The sequence below is a fragment of the Sphaerodactylus townsendi genome, linkage group LG05 (genome assembly GCF_021028975.2).
Source record: "Sphaerodactylus townsendi isolate TG3544 linkage group LG05, MPM_Stown_v2.3, whole genome shotgun sequence".
Taxonomy (NCBI): domain Eukaryota; kingdom Metazoa; phylum Chordata; class Lepidosauria; order Squamata; family Sphaerodactylidae; genus Sphaerodactylus; species Sphaerodactylus townsendi.
Window position 1 is genome coordinate 79,331,992 of NC_059429.1, and position 20,783 is coordinate 79,352,774.

General features: G+C 40.6%; 1 protein-coding gene across 3 annotated transcripts in view; it reads right to left on the bottom strand.

Moving 5' to 3' along the window:
* Positions 1–20,783, bottom strand: part of FKBP5 (FKBP prolyl isomerase 5) — a 67,069-nt gene that overhangs the window by 27,726 nt on the left and 18,560 nt on the right. For 2 of the 3 annotated variants that reach the window (XM_048498230.1, XM_048498231.1), the window contains exons 2-4: positions 7,281–7,408; positions 2,944–3,088; positions 1,240–1,382 (exon numbers count right to left, since the gene is read on the bottom strand). In XM_048498230.1, coding sequence (XP_048354187.1) covers positions 1,240–1,382; positions 2,944–3,088; positions 7,281–7,385 — 393 coding nt within the window. In that variant the 5' untranslated portion in view covers positions 7,386–7,408. Of the gene's footprint in view, positions 1–1,239; positions 1,383–2,917; positions 3,089–7,280; positions 7,409–20,783 lie in introns of those variants that run through there. The other variant, XM_048498232.1, reaches the window with a different exon arrangement.

Sequence of the window (20,783 nt, forward strand, 5' to 3'; positions counted from 1 at the left end):
AGCTTGGGCACCACTGAGTTGTGCAGCCTCTACCGGCCCCCCTGTTGCCCTCCCTGTCAGCCAGTGGAGTGGATAAATGTGTCCTCATGCCCTCACATTAGTTCCAAGAGCTGCTTCTCTCCCTCTCTCTTTCTCCCTCTCCCTCCCCCCCCCCCTCTCTCACACACACACATGCACACACGCACCCCTGGATTGGGCTGCTCAATTTTTAAGCTTAGGATAATATCAGTGTTGTTTTGAAGATGCTATATTTGTTTCATTGAGTTTTTTTTGTTTTACTGTGTACTTTAATGAGGATATTCATAATAGTGTTCTGCTCAATTATAGCATAGAAAATCTGACAAAGAATGCATTTTCAGTGATAAAATCGTCTAGTGGCTGTACTGCTACCTCAGTTTCTTCTGTCTGGATGAGAGATCAAGTATTTATCATACACTGTGCTGTTTCATTTCCTGAATACAATGAGAAGGGGATGATACAAAGATTTTCAAAAGCTAAGCCTACTTTATAAATAATCTCCACTGCCAGCCTTAACACACATCGATGACGATGGACAGAATCTAAGCTCAGCAGAGTAACCTGTAGTTAAACTTTTTATTTCTGGAAAAAAATGCTGCAGTGACAAAGATTACTTTTTAAAAAGAACCCCACACAATACAAGAGTACAATCAAGAAAAACAACTGCAGTGGGTCTGGTTAGCAACGCTTGTCAAAGGATGCAGTGAAAGAGATCAGGCTTAACCACTGTTCCATTTCTCCAGTACATCTAAGACCACCCTTATGTTCACTCTCCCAGATACCCCCTCCAACAATATTGAATTGATGTTAAAAGGCAGTTTTCACTATAGGAGCATATGCTGATAGGAAAAGAGGATATTAAATTTTCTACACTGTTGGTTAGTGATTAAACTAATGAAAGGAGAGATGGATGGCTAACATATCACATGGAATGGAGAAGGTAGCCGAGCAGCTTATTCTCAGGTCTGTTTCAATTTCTGGCCGCCAGTGCCCAATTTCCAACATGATCAACTGGCAATGAAGCAGTTTGGGGCACACTGTTCCAGAATGTGGCTCTTATTCAAAGGATACAGGGTTAATATGTTGGCGGCGGCGGGGGTGGGGTGGGGAAGTCTGTTCAGTTATATTAGTTACTAAATGTGCAGCATTCTCCTAAACAGAGTTATATCTGTAACTTTATTTAGGACTACATTTTTACTCAGTTTACATACACACACTTACCTCAAAGAACAGTGTTGCATTGGAGGGGATTTTGGGGACACTGCCAGCAGAACCATATGCATATTCTGGTTTACACAGCAAGTGGCAAATCTCTCCCTTTTTCATGGTGGCAATTCCAATATCCCATGCCTTGATAACCTGGCCTGATGAAAAGGAATAAAAAAAATCTGTTTAAGGAGGCTTAGCAAAACAAGACAAATAGACAACTTCACTTCCTTTTTACACCATCCACTGATATTTCAAATATGTATACTACAATGGACGAATAACTAAACAGTTATGCAAAATATAATCAAACTATTAATCTCAATTTCTTCAGCATCAGACAATTGCTCAAGCAAGCTCTGAATGATTTTTGCTGGCCCAGATATATGCAGGACAGCATTACTTTCAGTAAGAAATGTCTGCACATTTAGGAACTGCAGCAGGCCTATAGATTCAATAAAAGCTACGTAGTCAGCCAGAAGCAACAAGGGGAGAGTGCGCATCTGTCACAATCATGACCACATCAGTGGTAAGAACCATGTGATAGTTTTATGGATCTGCAATTCTTCACCTGGAACAATAAGTAATTTGATTTCCATAGTTTCAGAAAGCACAGCAAAACTTATAAAATCAATCTATACAGCTCTCAGCAGTTAAACGTTTGCCAAAATAAAAGCATCTCACTGCTGCTGGAAGCTGCATAGGTTTGATCTTCAGCAAACCACCTTGAAGAAGACCTCTCAGTCAGAATGCACCTACAGAAAATTCTTCTTCCTCTCTTCTGTTTCTTTTCGCAAGGGGGGAGTACATTATACTTAAAGGATACCATCCTCAGAAATGGGGGACAATGAAAGCCATAACATTCTTTCCAGCTTAAAGGATCTAACATTCTTCCAATTTTTTTTTTTTGGGGGGGGGGGGAGGAATTCAAGTACAAGAGGGAAACAAGAGTTGAAAGTCTCCAGATGCTACAGGCCAAAATAATTCTTACGCTAAGGGTTTTGTGAATTATCTGTGGGAAACAAATTCACAAAGGCATGTGCTATTTTATGTCTCTATAGAAGAAGGTCCCTTTAATAAACACTCTGTGTGCTTATAGTGATATTTACTTTGTTTACTGTAATCACAGACATCAAAAAGAGAAATGAAAGAATTTCAGTTTTCTCAAAAAATTGTGTTCATAGAACACGAAAGGGCAAGTCAAGTTAACGTCTTGTTGACAGAATGAATATACCTGTTGACATCAGTTATGTATTTTTCTCTTCATTTCTCCTGGTAAACACATCTCTAATTATTTGGATTAATATAGAATGGGGTGGGGGTTTAATAAACTGTTTTCTCTCACAGGTTTTGTCAACTTTTTTATTTGGTGATAGTTATAAAATTCTTATTCTTATTTCAAAAATAGATGACAGAATTCTCACACAGCAAGCGGGGAGGAATGGAAGTTAAGTTTAATGTATATTCAAGGCTACAACTGATGTATACTGATCCATGCCTTAACATTTCACAACAGTAAAATGAGGCAACGAAACAAAGTGACTGATCTGCACAGCAGTGGCAAATCCAGTGGCAAATCCAGATATTTGCCATCTCTCAGCCCTCTGTTTGCTCTCGATCACACAATGAAATATAAATAAGCTGTCATTTAGTTGACAACAACTAGTTTACATCCCTAAGGCTCTCTCTTTACCTTTCTCCACCTTTTCCATTCTTTACCTTTGCCCAGGCTGAAGATAAATGGTTCATTCCTGTCACGGCTGGAATCAAACTTTTTCCCATTGGCCAGTTTTCCTTTGTAGTGGACATAAACCTTATCTCCAATCATAGGAGATTCATCTTTATTCCCTGGTCTCTTCACAATCTAGAAGATACAAAAAAAAACTGGAGTGAGTTCAAGCACTGCTCATGATCATTTGCAAGAATTCTTCCACAATGAACATGTTCTGCAACCAGATACGGAAATGAATGAGGCAGCTGATAAATGACACAAAAATACAAGGAAAGCAAGTAAACTATCTATTATACCAGGAAATCCATTTCTACAAGGTATAAGTACTAATATATAACTACACTTGTGATGGGATTTAATCCATTCTGCTTTGAACTCGGGAACATTTAAGGCCAATTCACACAATCAAAAATTGGTCCTAAGTTACTGGTGGTGAACCTATGGCACTCCAGATGTTCATGGACTACAATTCCCATCAGCCCCTGCCAGCATGGACTACAATTCCCATCAGCCCCTGCCAGCATGGCAGTGAATGGCTGGCCAGCTTCAGTGAGGGCTCATTAAGATGAAGTCTCAGTGGACATTTCAGCTGGCCACTCAGCAAAGCAGACATAGAAGAACTCATAAAATGACCCAATTAAAGTCTGGCATGCAATGGAAGCCTGAGCTACATATACAGTAGAATGAATTATACACACTTCATGAAACCTCATGAGAAGGCTGCAGGCCATCCTTTATGTCTTTGTATGACACAGGATGACTATAGACAATGAACAATCAAAGGAAACAAAGGCCAGGCTACTTCAATTCAGATGCCCTCACCTATTGACCTTGCTATCTTCATTGTTAATCACAGGTATATATACTCCACTTGCTTTCCTTTCCTACTATCAGATCCTCTGAAGATGCCAGCCACAGATGCAGGCAAAACATCAGGAGAGAATGCTGCTAGAACACGGCCATACAGCCTGGAAACCACACAGCACCCTAGTGATTCCGGCTGTGAAAGCCTTCGACAATACATATGGTGAATTTATTTTTTACTTCATTTATATTCCACCTCTCTCCATTTATACCCCACCTTTTTCTTCAACAGGGACACAAAGTGGTTCAAATCATTCTCCTCTTCTCCATTTCACACTGTGACACAGGTTAGGCCGAGCATGTGATTGGTCTAAGGTCATCCATCAAACTTCCATGGGAAAGCAGCAATTCAACCCTGAATTTCCTAGAGCCTAGTCTAACACTATACCCAAAACACCATGCTTCATATAGCAATATATCAATCTACTGGCATTGTCTACTATTGACTACCTTCAGTTTCCAGCTTTCAGTTTACAAAATTAAGTTTCCATCCTTTTGCTGTGCATTCTGCACTGAAGAGAGCGAAAGATGTGCGTTATTTAAAAGCAAGCTGGAAATTCAGAGAAACTACAGTCTGTCTCAGAAAAAGATGTATGCAGGATTGTATATTCCTCCACCACAGAAGTCAACATGATGGACCTTCTTTGTTGTAGGATGCTCCTTCCAGTGCTTACCTTGCTGCTCCCCTATCCATCCTTTTGAAAGTAAAAATAAATTTTGGCATTTAGTTTAATTATACACCATTATACGCCAAATAATGGTTTTGACAAAGGCAGCATGTTAAAAAAAGAATGATAATTCTAATATTCTAATGCAAAAGCATACAATTTTCTCAACCACTGCACCTTAACTGACTGTACTAACATCTTTTTTCTGAGACAGAGTATAGCAGGTTGTGGCAATAGATTGTTTTAAGAATATAAGGCTGCAGTAATAGGTCTGATTTAAAGAAAAATCCTTTGGCAGCAATGGAGATGGTAGCCATGGGGGACTGAGGCAAAGCAGGCATGGAGGAAATGGCCATGTAGATGGTCCATTGTTGCTGTAAATGCCTGTGCATTCACAGTGGCAATGAATGTGGGGCAGACAGGAACAAGAAGAGTCCACCTTTCTCTCCTGTAAGGAGTCTGTCTTAAAGTGGCTTACAAACACTACCCACAACAGACACCTTGCGAGGAAGGTGGGGCTGAGAGAATTCTCAGAGAACTGTGATTCACCCAAGGTCACCTAGCAGGCTTTATGGGTAGGAGCGAGGAAACAAACCCAGCTCACCAGATAAGAGTCTGCCACTCGTGAGGAGGTCAGAGGACTCAAATCCGGTTCTCCAGATTAGAGTCTACCACTCTTAACCACTGCACCATACTGTCCTGCCCGTGAAGGGAAAATCAGCAGATGAGCTACAGGAGTGCTGCTCCAGCATCCAATCACCTCCAAGAAGGAGATGAGAAAAGGAGTTGAGTTCTGCCTCAGGGAAAGAGCTGTAACAACTTAGATCTGGCTCCAGAAAAAGAGCAGACAGAGTGAATGGTAGCTCTGCCTGGTAGTGTGGTGGAGTGGTTAGCTCTATCTCTGGGAGAGAAGAGAGTGCTCAATTGTTAGGCCTGTCTCTGGTGACAAGCAGACTTGGTACAATTTAGTCTGAGTTTGGGGAAAGGGCAGGAATCCTGTGTGTGAGAGAGGATCCAAACTAGTGGCTAGCCAAGAAGAGTCTGTTGGTCCTGAAAGCACTGTAGAAAAGTCTAAGTACTCTCTGAAGTCATAACCAGTTTAAATTTTTGTGCTTCAATCAGGTTTCTACACTGCCTACCTAGAGACCTGTGCTGCTGGTTAGTTCCTTTAAAAACAACCTGCAAATAAAACAAACTTCTTAGTTGTTTATGTATTAATCCAGTCTCAGGGATCTCAATAATCTTCTTGTGTACCATAAAACTTATCTCACATCAACAAAACCAAAGCCTACACACTCACTGCTGTAAAGTATCTGGAAATTGAGGGGGAGGTTGATAGTTCAAAACAAAGCTAGATCCCACAAATCTTAGGAGGTTGTGTGCATCCTCTCAATAGGGAAGAAAAGGGGCTTGTCACAGAGGGCATCATCATCATGTGGGAGCAGCATGACTGAAGAAGCAGCCATGTGACTACTTCAGTAAACAGCCTAATGTAAAATATTTAAGAATTACTGTATATTGAGGGATTGTTTTGTCATGTTAGTTTATTACAGACTTGGAGTACCACACCCTAAGGACCAAACTAGGTGTTATTGTGGTCATGACTCTGACCCATGGCTGCTAACACAATTTTATAGAAGAATTTAGCCATTTAAAAATGCTGTGAGGGCCCAACCCCAACTGGGCCCATTGGACAGTAGGAGCAAGAGATCTTGTTGTCCCCCATCCCCACCCCAGACCTTGCTGTGTCCCAGTCCAGCATGTCTGGAGATCCTTCGGAGGAGGACTGAGGCAGGAAAGAGGGCATAGCTTTGGCCCCAGAGTCCCAGGTAATGCCTGCAGGCTTGGGGGCTGAGCCTTCTGCAGAACCTGGCCCAGAGGCTCAGGCAGAACCTTCAGTAGTCTCTGCAGAACCAGGTCCAGAGACTCTGACAGAGCAAGCAGGCTGGGAGCCACAGTTGAGCCCCAGCTCCAAGATTCTCCAGCCTCCTGACACCAAACCAAGACAGGCCCGGCCAGCCTTCTCGCCCCCTTTGTCTCCAGAGCCCCAAAAGCGTCACCAGAGGAAGCTGCATGCCAATTTGCCAGGAAGAACATGCAGTAGCAGGCTAGCAGCTCTGGGCATGAACCGGCTTTGCCAAAAAGTCTTTGCAGGAGCCAGACTGCAGTAACAAAAGCTGCATGAAGTGTTTGCACTGGTGGGTGGGATATCTGCTATAAAAGGGGTTGGTAGTCAAGTGGTGTTGTGGCAGCAATGTCACACATGGACTTGCAAGTCACTGTTTACGGTTCTGGTGCCTGAATCCATTTTTGATCTTGGTTTGAACTCTGGACTCGGTTCCGTTTCACCCTTCTGTACTTGGTGCTTGATTCCATTAAACTACTATGTGCTTGGTGCTTGATTCCATTAAACTACTTGGTGATTGATTCCATTAAACAGCTGTGAATGACTATTGACTCCACTTGGTAAGGCCTGTCTAGGACAAGACACGTCTTTTCAAATGCTGAACCAGCTGCAGGATTGGTTCAGCACCTGAAAAGGCACCTGGAGGAGAGATAATGTGATCCTGTTGTGCCGCCTGCATATTTTTAAATGACCTAATTCTTCCCCAAAATGGCAAAAGCAGCCGTAGGTCAGACTTGTGGGCACTTTGCACCTAGTTTGGCTCTAGCTGCAATGAAAACAGGGAAGATTTTTTTTAAGTGCAGCTGTTTCAATAGTCACCAGATATATTTCACCATTTATTAAACTAGTTTAGGAGCATTTAGATTAATTTAATTCACAGTGTTACCTTCAGAACTCCTCGATCTTTGCTTGGTGTGATATCCTCGCCTTGTTCAGCAAGAGTTGCCGTCTGGATCTCTCCTTCCTTCTTTGTAGCCTCATCAGTTGTCATGTTCTCATTTCACAGGCACAGCCCTTGATAAACAACACATGAATTATATCCTTTCCTACCTACATCGCCTCTTCTGTTATGTCCCTCAAAGGCCACTACATTCAGCAAACGAAAATCTGTTGGTGATCCCCAGCTCAAGGGAAATTTGGTTTGGTTCAACCAGGGCCAGGGACTTTTTAGCTCTGGCCACCACCTGGTAGAACACTCTGTCTCGAGAGACCAAAGTTTCAAAGAATTTAAAGCAATTCTGCATTAAAAGAGAGGGCCATTCCACCAGGCATATGGTTGAGGCAACTACAGTGTTACATCTCACCCTCCCCTTTCCCCTCTTTTTGTTTCTTCCTTCCCAATCCCACTCTCCCTTCTTCTTCATCTTTTTTCTTAAAGACAATAGTCTTTTTCTTCCCTCCCCATCCATCAATCCTTTCTGCAAGGGTGACATCAAAAAAATTAATGACCTGATAGTCAAAGGATTAGACTTCTAAGGTCTGGCTGTTGCAATAGTGTATAGTTACTGTTTAGAGTAGGATACATTTTAACAAAATATTTTAATATATTTATTGTTGATTTATATTGTTTTAAAGAAGGTTGTGAATTGCCTTGAGCCTCCAGGGAAGGTCAGTGAAGAAACTGAATTAAAATAATCATAACAGTGCTACAGGAAAACATTTTCCAACACTGCAATATTGAGATTGCCTTCTCCTGATAAACCAGACTACTCTGTACGGAAGGGATGGGTTGTGAAAGCCAACATTCAAATAAATGTGGTACCAATTGACTTACTCACTGCAGTAAGTGGGGAAAGGAGGAATACCCTTTAACAGGTAAACAATTTATCTTGTTCAGTATTATATATATGTGCAAGATGCTTCATCACTATTTATAATTTCATGTCATGATTTGCTGCCATTTCTTCAAAACAGTGATGCTGTTGTTTATACTCCTGACATTGCTTTCCTGTGGCCATGCTACAGCTTCTCTCACCATCTATTTTGCCACTGCACAACTGCTTACTACGAGGTATGCAAGATTCCTGAAAGTTTCAGCAAGTAAAAGAATGGAAAATTGTGAATGACAGAAGCAGGGCAAGTCATTGCTGCATACTCTTTCAGAGCTGCTAGGATTTTCAAGAAACAGAAAAGTTCATGTGTTTGCAGTCTGGTAGCCCTAGAAGCAGTACTAAATTTTGTCTAAACCAAACCTGTGACAATTAACTTATGCAGCCAGGACACACATTCACAGAGCTGTTTAAAATGACATAGAGAAGGGGTATTTATTTACTCATTTTACTATTCTCCCTCGGTACGGATAATCTGAAACCAATTTTGAAACCCTCCATCAAGTTGTGGTTTAAACATCTGGAGGTCATTACAGATTTAAAACATGGCTATAGATAAACAACATAAACTGAAAAAGAAATTAGACTTGCTTAACTGAGCAATACATAGAGAAGGTGGGGAGACCAAAAACTACCATAATCTAGAGAGCAACACTGGAATGTCTGACCAAAGTACCATGTCTGATCATTAACCAGAAAGACACACAAATGCCTAGGCACAATGTGGTATGCTGTACTGTCTACAGGTCTCATTCAGAAATTGCTCAAGAGCAGAATTTAACATTTTAATTCTTGCATGTCTGTTGTTTCACAAACATAACCTAACACATTAGAAAAAGCAACGAAAATATTGGCACTCATTTCACATTTTTATCTCTCCAGATTGAGATGGATAGTAATCAATGTATTCTAGCAAAACAAAGCATCCATCTGCACTAATGTGATCAGAATCTACCATATCATAGAGTGACTGAGCAGAATTTTGAAGATGCCAGTAACAAATTATTAAAATCAGTGATAAAGTCTATGTTGTGCTTTTATTAGGACCAAGTAAGTGGGCACAAAACATTGTGCAAGCTTTCAAGGTTACCAGAGCTCTTGATTAAGTTGGATGTTATTAAAATTTAAAAGAGAGAAGGTTAGAAGGCAGAATTCTCAGGCCATGATCTTAAGGTCCAGTCTTACTGCTATCCTTTGTGAGATGCCAACTGGCTGTTAGCTTCTTAATTTTGTCACTGAGGTGTAGAGTTACACCATGGTCTCTGGGAGGCAGCACTTTCTCTGGGAGTCTTTGATTCTTCATTAACTCATAGAAATACAGAATCACCCAAGTGCATTCAAAAGTTATATCAAATGAAAAACAAAAAAAATTCAGTTCTCTTGCAGATTGAGAACCATACAGGAAGCACTTAGATCCTCTATATCAACAATATTAAATTTAAGGTGTTGCACAAGATAATAAAGTCTATGTAGGCCAAATTAAGTGGTACTGCCTTGTGATTCTCATATTTGGCATTTGAACATTCCAAAGACCATGCTGTAACTCTATACCTCAGCAACAAAGCGAAGAAGGTAACTGTCCGCTGGTGTCTCACAAAGGATGCCTCTAAGATCACATTTTAACATCAAAGCCTGAGAATCCTGTCTATCTTTAAAAAATTTAATCATCCAGCCTGGTGAAGAGCTCCAGTGAGCTTGAAAGCTTGAATATTGTTATGTGCCAATCTGGTTAGGCCTAATAAATGGTATAAAACGTATTTTGTTCCTGGTTTTCAATTTTGTGCGGACCCATATGGGTGTACAAGTTTTTCTACTACAAATTATTAAGACTGTTTTAAATACTGTACCTAAAACATGGCTGTCACTGGAAGGTAGAACCTATTTTATCTATATTTTACACTTTGCCCTCCACTGTACAAGGCTGTGACTCTAAACACATGTGACCAGTATGTAAAGAGATTATTGTGATCCCTCCCCCCACATCTGCCCAGCACTCACATTGTTCAATAAAGATGCTTTTGACCAAGTATACACACTGCATTAGGTATGGGGGATGCCCATAAGATCTGGAGCATTTGAAAAACATTCTGCTGCCCAGAAAATTTTGCTAGGCACCCTCCTTATTGGTTTTCAGGCAGCACCTGAAAACTTATTTTAAAAAGTTTTTCAAGAAAGTCTGGTTTTAAGCATTTCATTGCTTGCTTTATTTCACTTTTTGATTTTATTGTAAGCCACACAGAGAACTTTGTAATGGAGGATTATAGAAATTAAACAAACAAAAAGCAAACAAATGTAGCATGTGACATCAGGGAAAGAAAGTAACCTATAGAAAATAGTTTGCAATATACACTTAAGGTCCAGAAGACACTATTTTCCCCAACTTGACACAGCAACAACCCCATGACATGCTATCTACAAGTCATCTTACACTCTCTGCTATGTCTGCAAGTGTAAAAGTCTACACTTCAACTATTTTAGAATGAAAAATCACCATGTGTGATACATTTCTTACAGACAATCTAGGGCCAGTGTCTTCCTGACTTTTTAAAATATAGAAACATAAACATAAGCACTGACTTCAGACATTCATACTGTATCTAAACTTTTTTGCTCCACCAAAATGGTCTGTTTAGGAAATGTTCACATTGTTAAACAGTTCTCAAGAGCTCTAACATCTGTTAAAAAAATAAATTCTACTTTCTTTGTTGTTCTCAATTAAACAAGTAAACAAACATTATTTAAAGAAAAATTCCCAGGATTTGTACATATACATGCAACAAAAGGCTAGGTGGATGACTTTCCTACACTCCATAAAATGGGGATGGCAACCTCCAGGTGGTAAGTGGAAATCTCTTGGGACAACTGATCTCCAAACAGCAGAAATTAGTCCACATGGAGAAAATGGCGACTTGGAAGCTGGACGACAAGGTTGCATTTACCTGAAACTGATGGTCATAAAGGTCTTCTGTGCAGGTACACATTGGGACTGCATTCTGACGAAGGTGAGCAATGGTGAGATTTCAAGCTCTAGCACCAGAGAATGCTGTTACAGTCATTGCCTCCTGCACGTTCCCTCTCAACAGTCACTGACCAATGGCCAAAAACTTCACCCTCAGTTCCACCTGAGCCACCACAAGACTCTTAACTTGAACTCATAGTGGGGCAGGAGGCAGGGAATGTGTACTAGGATAGAAGACCTCCATGAACATCAGTTACAGGTAAGTGAAACCCTGTCTTCATCTTTGGTCTTCTGTGCATCCCCACATCAGGATTCTATCAAACTATTTTCTTACCAGATGGTAGATATAGTTCATCCAAACTCAGAATGCAGAACAAGATTTACCCACTACCACATCCTGCGAAGCTTCAAAGACTTAATATGAGAATCCATGCTGATTCTCCTATCGAGTCTTTGAAGCTTTGAAGATACATCACTGAAAATAAAAAGGGGTGAAACGACATGTTATCAAAATTGGCAGGCAAAGCTGAGTTGATTCATGTACTTAAATCATTGAAATGTCACTCAGACACAATGCCAGCAGAGGAAACGTCTCTGGGAAAAACTCTGCAAATAATGGGCAGAATGGAGAATCACTCCAGCGACAGAAAATGGCAGGCATGAGCAATGAAAACGAAAGTGAGAGCTCTTTACAGCAGGGCGGGGAAAATGAAATATTTCCTGATTTCTTCAGAATATAGAGGAAATGTTTTGAAAATATTTCAGAGAAAAAAATTCACTGGTTTAGTGATTTTAAAATAAAAAGTTTTCAGGAAAAATAAAATGTTTTCCAAACATTTTGAGTAAAAAGCTGAGCAGACATCCTGCAGGAAATGTTTTATTTTCCGATCTCAAAATGTTTTATTTGTGTTGTGTGGGATAGATCAAAGAGAACTTTTCAATAACTGTAACATACTAATCAAAGAAGCCATTTCCAAATTTCAAAACATGTAAAAACTTATTAATATTCCTTAAATCTAAAATAGGATGAAAACTCCCATCTTTTTTTTCCACCAAGAAAAGTCTGAAGTACAATATCTTTACAATAGCAGGATACTCCACCCATTCAATAGACCCTTTCTCCAAGAGGATATGTCCTTCCTCCCCAATTGAAGTAAAACATTAACAGCAGTCTCCTCACACACCAATGGTGGCCTAGACACAAACTCCAACTCAGATCCATCCTTAACAATACTAAGACCCAACTACCTGGGTAACATTCTCCCCACTTTCAAAATAAATCGACAATCTCTCCTTAAAATACAGAGATCGCACATAACCCTGCCAGGCTTTCCCCTGACTCTGGTTCTTCCCCCCATGTCCCTGGGCATACTTCGACCCAGATGGTGGTTGTTTCTTCTGCCCATAAGATTGCTCTGGATTATAGCAAGAATACTCTTTCCGCTGGTAAGACCCCTGGTGAAAATACTTCCTATAAGGTTGCCTCTGATAAGTTGGCCTATATCTTTGCTGTGATAGTCAATGCAAGTATCACACCCAGAGACTTTCTGTTCTGCACTATCTTTGCGAGTATTTTATCTGTCTTTTCCGAAAAGAGTATTGCCCTCAAAAGGCACATCCTCCACACACATCCTAGTGTACCCTAGCAAAGCAGTGGACCTAAGCCAGGCATGTCTGCATGTTACTATGGATGTGACCATATTACATCCAGCTGTCTCCACACCATGTTTGCTGACATTAACCTGCTGCTTTGATACCTTGACAGCATCCACCTGACTCTTCTTTGCCTGGGATCTAATATCCTCAGGCAAATGATCAAAATATTTTTCAATCTTTTCCCAAAGTTGCAATTTGTAATCCATCATAATGGTCAAATAAGGAAAAAGTCAAACATACAGTGAAGTTGATGTACCTGACTTCTGTCCCAAAGCATCCAGCTTCCTTCCAAGGGTGAATGTCTTTGATGAGACTCTTTTGCTTGCATTTTCTCAGTCCCCAAAGACAAAGGAGGGGAGTATATAGCTGAAACTTACAATTCACCTTAAAATAGTTTTCCAACTTCTTTAAAGTTGCAGGAGCAGTAGAAGGTTTCAGCCAAAGTTCAGACAGCTTATCAAGGAAACCTTCCAACATAGGGAAAGCCACTGCTCCCAATGACTCTGCATATACTTGCGACAAGATCTTGTCCTTTGGCGCTTGCACAGTAGCGTACACCTCCATATCCAGCTCTCAAACAATTCTCAACATTTGCTTAACATATAGCCTCACATTTTCTGAAGGTAATATGGCTGCTGTTCCCATCACATTCTCAACAGAGGAGACGTGCGAAACCCTCTCCGATCCATGCTCGGAGTTGATTAAACTGTCTTCATCCTCTTCTGATTGAAACATTGGATCGTTCAATACATCATGCCATCCTGTCTCTCTGAATGTTTCAGCCCTCGGTTTCGATGTCAGAATCAACTGTGCCAACTGTGCAACCTGTTGCTGGAAGGTAGGCTATGTCAATAACCAAAAAAGATTCCTTCCCACTAAGCCAGTCCCCTCTGATACAGTGCATTGGACTGTCAATTCTAGTCTCCATCCCACCTACATCCCACTGTATGTTTATTGAAGCTGGAAATCACTAGGGATAACCAACACACCCATGGGGTCCTAGGCATTGGAGACATAGTCCTGATGATCTCCTCCAGCCTTCTTAGGACTATCACCTGTCTTTTTTCTGCTTTCTTTGTAAGTGGGGATGCTGACCGGTGCCTCCTCTTCTCTGGATCCAATCTGGAACTAGATGACATAGATCCAACTGACCGTTCTGACACTGCTCTTAATCAAACTTTTCCATAGAGGGCTGCCTTCAACTTTGATACCCTGTTCCCCCACACTTTAGAAGTAAATTGCTGGCAAATCTTACATGTGGGAACAGTATGGCCCTCACCTAAGCATAACAAACATAAGGTGTGGCCATCTGTTCTGGTCTTAAAATTCCCATACTGGGTATATTTTTTAAACAATCCTTGTTGCGCCATGACTGCTGACCTATAGACCACCACTTGAACCAGGAGTGGTGAGATCTAGAAATCAGCCAAAGAACAAAGCTCTTTTACAACCTCTTGCCATCATTGCGAAGAAGGAACTGAGGGAGAGGGGTCAGCCATTGGTCAGATGACTGTTGAGAGGGAATGTGCTCGAGGCAACAGCTGTAATAGCACCCTCTAGTGTTGGAAGCTCAAAATCTCACCATTACTGGCCTGCATGAGAACGCAGTCCCAATTTGGGGATGCACAGAAGATGAATCTATGTTATTACATCCCATTGAGGTCCCTCCCTCCCCCAAGCCTACCCTCCTCAAACTCCAACCTCAAATCTTCAGATAATCAGTAACTCATTGCTGGAAACCCTTGTACATACCATCTAATTAATTCCTAGAAATCACTATTTGGACAGATATATGTGCAACCTTGAACCATGGAGGAAAGAAATGTAGCAATGCTTATCAGTTAGGAAAAGTACTTTGCATTTAAGTAGAATTAACAAAAGGCAGGAAACATCTTTTTGAGATCAAGACATCCACTCAATGTATATATTTATTAGTTACAGACAGCCATCTTCTTTGCCATTCAGCATGGGCAGTCTTACAAACAGATCCCACACTTTTAACATTCATGCTACAGCTTGCCAGAAGCAATTAATGAAGGTTTTGTTTCACATATTCAGAGGTGTGTACAGTGAAAAAGTTCTCATGTTCAGTATCAATGTGCATAACCTCAGATAGCCTGTGCACAAGGATATCTGAATTCAAACTGCACTGAATAGTGCAGAAAAATCAAATACAGTATCGTCTATTAGAATACTGAAATTTACATCTATGGAAAATATATCCTAATCTGACATAGATGCACTGTATTGCAAAATGTCTACCTTTAAACATATCATATAATGGAATATATTCTGCACAACAGCCAATAAGGACATTCCTCCACAAGCTGAGCAGTACTATTCTGAACAACAACAAAAAAATTAATACCCTATTACCACATTAGTCAGTTATTTTGATACCTGACTCATTACCAAGAAAGCACATTGTGTTCTTCCTGGAACAACTTCAAAATTAGAAACACACTAAAGCTGCTTCAGACTTCAGTCTCAGTCATGAATTGCCACAAATATTAAGTTTATGGCCTTAATTTTTAACATTTTGAATTCCATCAGTTTAACACATTTGTGAGAGTAGTTCAACAAAGCGCAATATATGCTTTACCTTTAACATTTCCTAAAGTATTGGTTCAGTCCTTTCCATTTTGGAAGTTGTTTTATGATGCATTAAAAATGAAAGAAACCCTCCAATTACATTACTTTTTGATAAGAAAAATATGGGAATTACCTCTAGTTCTTTTTAAAGTGATCCTATTTAGGTTCTAATTTGGGTGCTATTTAAAAAAATGCATTGAGCTGAAAAACAACAAGGCAAGAGAGCTCTTTTAGTTACGACTGAACTTGATGATTTAAAGGTTTGTTTAATTCACATTGTGAATCTTGGCTCCAAACAAACCTCACCTCTTGCACACAAGTATTTCTGACAGAAGTCATGACAATGGCAGTCGCATAGGCCCAATGATATATTGTTTCTTGAAAGCAAAACAAACAAGAAACACTATAATAAGTAGTAATGTAGGTATTGTGGTGCTTAACCAACCATCTGTTTATGACCAAATGAGTTTAATATAATACCTAATGTTAAGAATGAGCACAATATATTCAAAAATCACTGGTGTACACTACTTATGATAATCTATATGTATAAAAAGCTAACTGTGAGTTTGTTACTCACACCCTAACATGGAAATGGCTGGACGGATCGCCTCCAAATTTGGACACGGCGTGGCTTCCCATTGTGGGCATGTTTTCAGATCTTCATCAGGCTCACAGTCACACCAGAGCCCGGTAAAAGGCACGTTTTCCCAAACCCGCAGCAGACCAATGAGGGGGCGCTGTGCTGGGGGGCATGGCTTGGCCGCCTTTGCAGCAGCGTGCGCGCACATGCCAGGTGAACCTGCCTGCCGCCGGAATCCCCCAGAAACACACCGGGACAGGAAGGAGGAGCGTTCCAAACCGAGCCTTTTGGAAAAGCCGGTACGCCTCTCCCCTTCCTCCTCCCTTCCCTGCCTACCTCCCCACAGTGAGCCACAGCAAAGCCGCAGACTGGTTTCCAAGGTCCACCTAGAAAAGGAAGGGAGCGAGTGGCTGTGTCCTCCCAGAGGGGAAGAGCAGTTGAGTTAAATAGGGAGGTCTGCAGTCTCTCGCTTCCCTCATAGCTTCCCTGTGTGGACTGCTGGTGACAACCCACTTGTGTGGAGTGGTGTTAGGAACAACCAAGCCGGTCCCCGTCGGGGAATGAGGAGGTACTATCAGCCACACCAACGGCTCCAAAACTCACAGGGAGAGGAAGGAAGAGCGTTCCCACCCAAACGGTCCGACATGGCCGTCACGCCTCTCCCCTTCCTCCTCCCTTCCTTTCAGACCTCACTGCCCTGAGCCACAGCAAAGCGTGGCTGGGCCCGCTAGTTCTAGATATGCACCTGGTCTGAAGGAACTTTTGTGAATCAGAGCTCATGTCTCCCAATGAAGTGAACACTGATTCATGAAAACCTACACTGGAATAAATTTTGTTAGGCTATTTATGCACTTGAGGTATGCCCTGCAGTGAGCAAACATTCCCTTTGGGTCAGATTCTTGGTTGCGTTCACACACACACACCCCCGGCCAACTCACTGTACCGCAGATCAGAAAAACCTTGTGGCTTCCAAAATCTCTTAAAGCGTGATGTTTCTTTTATCTTCACTGAGAAAGCAAAGACCTTTGCTGTGTCTTCAGCTAGCCTCAGCTTTACTCATCTCTCCTGCCTTCTCCCACCCATCTAATAGCAGTTTCTCCCTTTCCTCATCTACTAGAGCAACCCAAAGAGTTTTCTGTTTTGTTTTGTTTTGTTTTGTTTTGTTTTGGAAGGGAGAAAGAGAAAAAATGGCAGGTCACATAAGAAGCAGCAGGCAAGGGAAATGGCAGCTGGCTTCGTAGGAAAGCTTTGCAGCAGGAAAATTGCTGGATTTAACTGAAAACTGCAGGGAAAATCACAGCACAGGACAGAGCTGCAAGGTAAAACTTGTGTGCATAACAGGCCTTAGACTTTAAGATGCAACTGGATATACTCTCTCTCTCTCGCTCTCTTTTTAATTTCTTATTCTGCTATAATTGAAGAGCATTTGTGAATGCTGTCTATGATGATCATTTGTTACAACCAGGCAACTACACAGAGTATATCAAGTGACATTTAAATTCCATTGACTCTTTTGAAAGCATGCAACGTAAGTGGTTAATAAGCCAACATTTCTATTATTATTTGTCTTTGTTTGGGAATATGGAGGAATAGTTAATCAATAGGGTGGGCTGACTCCAGGATTATTACAATGCTTAGGAAAGCAGACACTACAAAATTCCTGTTATATTATTTTACTTGCAGGAAACAAAAACATTAGCTGAAATGTTAATTTCATTCAACAGCACCAACTACACATTTTCAATTTGTTTTTCAAATCACTAAAAGTGTTTTAAAGGCATTTTGAGGGCTGATAAAAGACAGTCATCAAACCCCATGGGAAAACAAGTTTCACGGACCTAAATTACTATTTTAAATAGTTTCTGTATGATCTACTTTGTAAGTCACCCATCCTACAAAAGGTTCATAACAGTCACTGGACTACATTAAATTGGTACATTTGGAGACTAATCATCATATGTAAAACAACTGTAATCTATGTAGTAAGTGGAAGAAAGGTCATGTGGAGAAGGTGTGAGCAACATGCAAGCAAACTACTTCTCAACAGTTTTTAATTCCCCCAGCTCCAGAGCCTAGCCTGAAGAAGGGCAGGTGGGAATAGCAATTTCATTAATAAAAGCATCCCCTCTTCATCCTTGTTGTGCATGAAATTGCCTCTTTACCCCTCTGTACACACTGTTTTGCTACTTCCATATGTTACTAGATCTAATGCAGTAATATGACATACATCTAGCAAGCTGAGAAACAAAATACTGAGGGGAAGATACACAGGACAACTTTATGAGTGTCCATTTCTTTGGCTTCAGCAACGCATGAGGACAGCTGCCTCAAGCAAGATGCTAGAGTGGTAGCATATGAATTCCCTAAATACATAAACATACTAAAGCAACACTGGGACAGAAATCCATATGCTGGATTCAGCCTTATTTGAATTTTCATCTATAATCTGCATGTAGAAATTAGGCACTGACCATTATAGTGCCTAAAAGTGTTAACAATGTATATGTAATTCAGTGAATCGGAAAGGGTTGGAAAACGGAAGAAGAGACAGCTTAGAAGAAACTATTCCTAAGACCACCACAGCTGTCTAACTGTCTGAAACCACAGTCACTGGCTCAGAACATAGTAGCATTATAGCAACAGGAAAAATTCAAATAATGCTTTGGCAGAAATTCCACACATTCAGCACCTTGCAACTCCACTGAATCTTGGGCTTGAATCATACTTCAAATTTTGAACTTGGATATAAAACAAAAAGAAAAATCAGAGTACTATCAATTATAAATACCTGTATGTAATTAGTCAGGTTCCCCCACAGAACCCCTTTACCTTCAAACAGGAATGTATGTCTGTGTATATTTGCATGTATGCATTGAGATATTGAAAGCTGGGGGCGGGAGAAGGCGGATTTTTGTACTATAAAATTTTTTTATGGAAATTTGGGAATGTGGGGGGAAATACTAGAAAAACACTGTGAAACATTTTTTCTTAAAGCACTGTTCCAAACGTATAACATAGAAGGATTTGAGAACCTTCTAAATTCTTCCAGTGGAAAAAAGAACTTCTATTATTTGTTTTCCTTTTGGAATATGTGAAATGAAATACAAGCTTTTACTCAACATGTGTCACATCCACAACATTAGATAATGATAATTCTTATGTAAACATATAGCCCATTTTCAAGATTTTTTTGTTGAATCGTAAATAATTTTGACAATTAATAGGCTATAATAAGCTAATTAACAAATCATTAAAATTTCTGTGTATACAACTTAATATTCAAAAACACTGATAATCCTATATACTGTGACTGTATGGACTGTTGTTATTTACAACAAATCTTTCCACCAAATGCTATGGTTTTTTCTTTGAATTCCACACATTTTTTCCTCCATTTAGTTCTGGAAATGTTTTTCCTTCATTTTTCCTCCATTGCACTTTAATACTGATACAACAGTGCATACCTGAAATGGCAAAGCATATTATATGTTTCCCTTACTCTTGTAAATTATGTTATTTTAACTGCATATATAGAAGACAGCAAAGACATTTCAAGTATAATGTAACATGTTCCATGTTCTCATTAGGTTTTAAATCCTCATAAGAACAAAGTGTTAAGGGAGTCTCATATTATCAACAGACGGAGAACTATAAACAAGATATTACTTCCAGTTAGCAACATTTTACACTCTCAGAAAATTTACATGAGCTGTTCTTTATTACATCTTCTAAGCTGTAGCTGTCTGAATCTCCTGCACCAGGGGTAGGGAACCTTTAACACTCAAAGAGCCATTTGGACCCGTTTTCCATGGGAAAAGAAAACACTTGGAGCCGCAGATAAATTTTGACATTTAAAATAAAGATAACACTGTATATATTGGGTTGTTTTACCTTTTACTCCCGCTCATTCTGAGAAGCGCATGGATGCGTCCGCCCTGCTGCCTGCAGGGCGGGCAAGGATGGGGCCAGCAGCTCGGCCTTGCCGGCCGCCGGGAAAGTGCCCACCCCACTCCAATGGGGCGGGCGAGAGAGGAAGCCCGCGGCGCAGCCCAGCCATCCGTGGGCAGTTGGTGCGCCTGCCCTGCTGCCTGCAGGGTGGGCAAGGATGGGGCTGGCGGCTCGGCTCGTGGAGCCGCAGTGCAAGGGCAGAAGAGCCGCAGGTTCCCTACCCCTGTCCTACACAATCTTCTGTATTCTCCCTTTTTACAATACTCAAAATATCTGCTCTGGTAGGAGAGGAAAAAGTCATCTTAGCATCACACAGATGCAAACACAATATATCTATAACTATTTGCTGATGTCTTCACCATAACTGCTATGGTGCATTCCTTAAACTTTAACTTGTTTTAGATGCAAGTCAAGTTCCAATAAGTATTTATATAGGCGCACACACACACACTCTCTCTCTCTCTCTCTAATCAGAGTGCTAACCTCCAGTTTCAAGAAAAATGTAAAGTGCGTGTACATGGAGTGGACCAACATAACTCTTCTTTACGGTCCGATCTATACATGGTTTCAAGATGTAGGGTGATTTCCCCAAATTATTTGAAAGTCTAGAGGCAAATTGGATTTAACATATAAATGGGTGGGGGAGGAATTGCTCATGACTAATAAAAGAAACTTTGTAATCGCCATTAAATGTCACAAGATTATCAAATTGTGAATTATTATTTTGATTTTCAGTACTACTCTAAATCCTTTTCATTATAAATATCAGAAGATGTGTGAATTAAACTGCCACAACTTTCTGGGTCTTCTTTACATTGAATG